The sequence below is a fragment of the Macrobrachium nipponense genome, chromosome 34 (assembly GCF_015104395.2).
Source record: "Macrobrachium nipponense isolate FS-2020 chromosome 34, ASM1510439v2, whole genome shotgun sequence".
In the NCBI taxonomy this organism is placed as follows: domain Eukaryota; kingdom Metazoa; phylum Arthropoda; class Malacostraca; order Decapoda; family Palaemonidae; genus Macrobrachium; species Macrobrachium nipponense.
Window position 1 is genome coordinate 48,410,748 of NC_061095.1, and position 5,000 is coordinate 48,415,747.

At 36.7% G+C, this 5,000-nt stretch overlaps 1 protein-coding gene across 2 annotated transcripts in view; it reads right to left on the reverse strand.

Annotated features, from left to right (window-relative positions):
* Nucleotides 1-1,966: 1,966 nt before the first annotated feature.
* LOC135208038 (chitooligosaccharidolytic beta-N-acetylglucosaminidase-like) overlaps nucleotides 1,967-5,000 on the reverse strand; it is a 10,613-nt gene continuing 7,579 nt past the window's right edge. For both annotated transcript variants that reach the window (XM_064240159.1, XM_064240158.1), the window contains 4 exons: nucleotides 4,578-5,000; nucleotides 3,737-3,883; nucleotides 2,591-3,112; nucleotides 1,967-2,488 (listed from right to left, as the gene is read on the reverse strand). The exon at nucleotides 4,578-5,000 is cut by the window's right edge and continues 508 nt beyond it. In XM_064240159.1, the coding sequence (XP_064096229.1) occupies nucleotides 2,312-2,488; nucleotides 2,591-3,112; nucleotides 3,737-3,883; nucleotides 4,578-5,000 (1,269 nt within the window). In that variant the 3' untranslated portion in view covers nucleotides 1,967-2,311. The remainder of the gene's footprint in view (nucleotides 2,489-2,590; nucleotides 3,113-3,736; nucleotides 3,884-4,577) is intronic.

The window sequence follows — 5,000 nt, forward strand, 5'->3', positions numbered from 1 at the left end:
ATACTTTTTCTTTTTTAATAAGTGAGATCTCTTATTTCTGTGTTTCCTTTTACCTCCTGTTACGTATTTCTAATGAACACCATATTCTTTGGAGGCTTGAATTTTAAGTCATTGGAGCCTTTGGTGAGCTTGTTCCAAAATAATAGGGGTCTCCTTCTGAATAATAATAATAATAATAATAATAATAATAATAATAATAATAATAATAATAATAATAATAATAATGATAATGAATTTTTTTGATCTATCGCAGTTATCCTATTCGACAGGGTGGTTTTTATAGTGTGGGGTTCCAGGTCGAATCCTGCCTCCTTAGGAATCCATCACTTTTCTCACTATGTGCGCTGTTTCCAGGAGCGCACTCTTCTGCATGAGTCCTGGAGCTACTTCGGCATCTAGGTTTTCCAGGTTCCTTTTCAGGGATCTTGGGATCGTGCCTAGTATTCCTGTGATTATTATTATTATTATTATTATTATTATTATTATTATTATTATTATTATTATTATTATTATTATTATTATTAAACTACTTAAATGCATTTGAATTGTCTCCAGTATTATTATTATTATTATTATTATTATTATTATTATTATTATTATTATTATTATTATTATTATTATTATTATTGCTCAGAAAGTCATCATATTGATGAAGAGGATTTAAAAAAAACATAAATTAGGAAAGTCACACTTTCACAGTGAAGAATGCGCAGCCATGGAAACATCTGAAAATGTGAACTAACAGACATATACAAATAACAATAAATATAGAAAGTAGTTAAATATACAAAGGTTTCAAGGGTGGCATAATCCAGAAAATACATATTCAATTCCTAAATCAACTTTTGGAAATTAATTTCATATCTAATTTCGATTTTGATTTTGAGCTTGGATTTTGATTCTATTTCACGACTCGCTTCATCCGTGTCTATATCAGCAGAGAACACAAACTGAATGATGAAGATGGATAAAATGAAGAAGATTACTAAAAATAATTCATGTTGTAAATATTAGGAAAATTACGTTCATTAGTGGAAATATCCCCTTCGTAGCGCAGTTTCGCTAAGCAAGAGCATCTCCTTCGCCTGCCTGTCCTGGAAGGAGATCAATCCACAGTCTTTTTTTTTATTCTTGTTTCCCGTTTGGACTGAATAAGGGCAAAAAGATTATTTCTAAAAACTTGCCTTTTTCATCTGGAAGACCTGGGTTCGATCCCGACGTGAGCCAGAAATTGATCCGTGTTCCTGGGGTGATTGTGTGTCGATTACCCTTCTCTCTCTCTCTCTCTCTCTCGCTCTCTCTCTCTCTCTCTCTATATATATATATATATATATATATATATATATATAAAGTGCATATATATATATATATATATATATATATATATATATATATATATATATATATATATATATATATGCACGTGACTTCATTGTATAAGCGAATACTATAGGAAAATGGCAGGCAGAAGGTCTATACCAAGCACATGGTACCTACCTTCTACCTGTCATTTTCCTGTGGTATTCGCATATATACAGTATATATATAGTTCATACATACACACACACACACACACACACACACACACACACACACATATATATATATATATATATATATATATATATATATATAGAGAGAGAGAGAGAGAGAGCGAGAGGAGAGAGAGAGAGATGAAGGAGGGAGAGAGAGAGAGAGAGAGAGAGAGGATTTAATAACACTTCTGTTTGTCACTCTTGAAGCAGTTCCAGCTGGTCCACCACGGCAAGTGAATAATAATTCTAAATTATTGGAACAGTAACTGAAAAGGTTGAGGGATTCTTCATACTCAGGGATATCTTTGCTCATTCTAGAGACTCTTTTTGTTTCAAACTATTTTTGGTATATAAACTTTAATTAAAGACATTCATTCAGCAATAGGTGATTCCCAATGATAATATCTTTAGGTTAGAATGGACAGGCTCTGTAAACTATATAAAACGTTTTATTTTTCATCTAGTATTAAAAAAACAGTTTTTACGTGGTAGATTTTTTTTTCACACGATAGCACTGGTATCACAAAAGGCGTAAAAAAAACTGTCAATAATGGTGAGAGTTATAACAATACTAGTTCGCCTGCAAAGGGGGAAGATTAAGTCTACAATCTACAACTATCATTTCGGGATGTAAACTGTTACCTGAACACGCCATTGACTTTTCCAAATAATGAACAACATAACCCTTGAGCAACGAAATAATTTCATAATCCTTAAACATTTGAAGATAGAATAAGTCTTGACAGAAGCAGTCATCTAATTCAGAGGCCAATTACCTAAAGGTAACAAAGTCCCTCGTTTTGGTGGCACCACTGTGGCTGGATTCTGTCAGCTTGAATTCCTCGCTGGACCAATCTTTGCCTCTGGTGGATCAGACGAGTCTCTGCCGGTTGCCAGTTGTGGTCAGGGTCGGACCAAAGTCTTTCGGCCAGGGCAGATCCTCGTGGCCATAACTGGAATGAAAACATTGAATGTCATTTTATAACCAATACCTTTTTAGATCTATTATTCCATCCAAAATAAGTGATGCAATGAATATTTTGCAGTATTCTTACCCTTGAATCAAGAACAGCATCATCAGCTTGCTCAGTCCAGAGAGCTGCTTCTCCACCCAAGACGAGTTTGCGGTCAAACGAGGTGGTAAGATTTTTGGCTATTTTGATGGGGCTGTTGTCATAAACAGCTTGCCAGCCTTTGTATGGGCTGCACCAGTTGTTCCCTTCACCGACCCAGGCACCAAACCCACAGTCAAGATACCAGTGATCGTAGTTGCTGAAAATGACGCGGAAGTTCTTGTCCAGAAGTTCTCCGATCAGTGGGTCGACGCCTGTTGTCCAGATCTGAATTATGTAGTCATGTGGATTTAAATACACGTCGGCCCGGCCAGCCTCTGTGAGGTGGGAAGTCCAGATAATGCCTGGAACCTTTTTACCATTATTGGCTTTCGTGAGGAGGTCCTGGGACTTCTCCTGGAAGACACTCCATTGATTGTAATAAGCTTTTTCATCCAGCCCAAAGCCATTCTCAGTCATCCAGTCAGTGACTTCATCCGTAGTGTTCCAGCAATTGAGGTTGACCTGAGGAGTAGAGAAGAGTTAAACTTTTTTCACCCTTGCGCTTCATTATAGACCAGGTTTGTTGGAACATAAAAATGATGGTGAAAGAAAAAGAGTGAAGTTTAACCAAGAGGAACAGAGACTTGTTACTTGAATAATGAAGAAGGAAAGAATTTTAAATCTTGATAAAACAGGGAAGAAAGCAGACATGGAATCTTGCAATCCAAGAATGAATGAATTCCACAGGGTCAAGAGAGAAGTGGAGGCCTAATACAGCTTAGATTAGGTTCATTAGTAAGTGTATTACGTAAAGTTTTATTTGGCTTAGTTTTATTGATTTCTTCCCTGATTCAAGAGAGCTTTTCTATTATGGTCATCAAGGAGTTATGATTTTAGTTCTGTCTATCTGGCTGCCTCTCCTTCTAAGCAAATTTCATGGAAAGCAAAGAAATTACTATTATAATTTTGATTTCACTGTTTGCTTAAGGGAGTAATTGATCATACATGCTTCCAAGTTGGTTCTGAATTCAGATCTCTTGAAAGTTAGGAAATGACCTGGAAAGACTTATGATAGTAAATTTTGAGGAATCAAATCAAACTTGGGAAGCTATGGCTATTTCAGTTTCTTTCTGGAAAGGTACCAACCTCATCACCACCATAGTGGAATAAATCGATGGGACCAAAGAGGTCCACCATTTCTTTGTAGATCTGGCCCAAGACATCATACATGTTAGGGTTAGCGATGTTCAGCTGGCCACAGGGAGGTTCCACACAGAAAGACTGCCACGGTTCCTGAAATAGAAGCGGCATGATTATATGGGCAGACAGGGAAAGGACAAGATTAATCCTAAAAAGCTCATGTCTTGAACTAAAACAGTATTGCTGACGGCTTGTACTCGTACCAAGATTCAAGTAGTTTCTACATATTATGTTAATATCAAATAAAGCTACTGGCTATGGAAAGGAAGTGTTTCAGTGTTAAGCATTTGTAAGAGACCGTGGGATTGAAAATGATATAATTGTAACGAGAAATGCCTTAAAAATTAAATTTGCATGAGTAAAAAATTTGTTTATTTAACTGAATTTGAAGCAAGCGAGAATTTAATAGGTGCAACTATAGTATGTAAGTAGTTTCAAATGTAAAATAAATATCTTGTGGAGGAGAGAACTTTAGAGGGCTGTTTTTAAATTACGAAAATGATCTTTTCAAAATAACGTTCATGTCAGATGACAAGGTTTGCACTCAAATGCTGTATTTTTAGCTGCTAGAAGGCATTCGTTTAAAATGAGATAGTTACAGTTTCTTATACACGGTATTTGTAGCAAAAAAGATATTCATGCAAAAGGTTATACCTGCGAGAAGAAAGATATAGAAAGAATGAATTATATAAAAAGATATTCTTCCAGAAACTGCAATGCCAAGCAAGAAAGAAATGCCTTGTTATAAGAAGAATTTGTTTTAAATGTCAGTACATGTAATTCTCACCCTGTTCTCACAGACAACTAGGTTCCCGAGGCCGTGTTGTGGTCCCCACTGGAAGCCATTTCCGACATGAGCTGGAGCATCAAATTCGGGCAGTACCCGTATGCCCCTCACCCGTCCGTATTTAACAACGTGCTTGACGTCAGCAGGGTAGTATATCTGACTTGCAGAATAGGCCCCATAGTAAGCCATTTTTGGGAGAGATGGCATATAGAGCGGGAATGAGTGAGAATCCGTGATGTGCCAATGGAATGTGTTGAGTTTGTTGGCGGCCATAGCATCCAAGGTGCGTTCGATGGCTTTGACGGAAATGAAGTTTCTGGAAGTGTCCAGCAGAATTCCACGATAGCTGAAAGCTGGGGAATCGCTGATCATGGCAGTGGAGACGAGGATGAGGGTCTTGGTGTTTTCATCGTAGTCAATCAG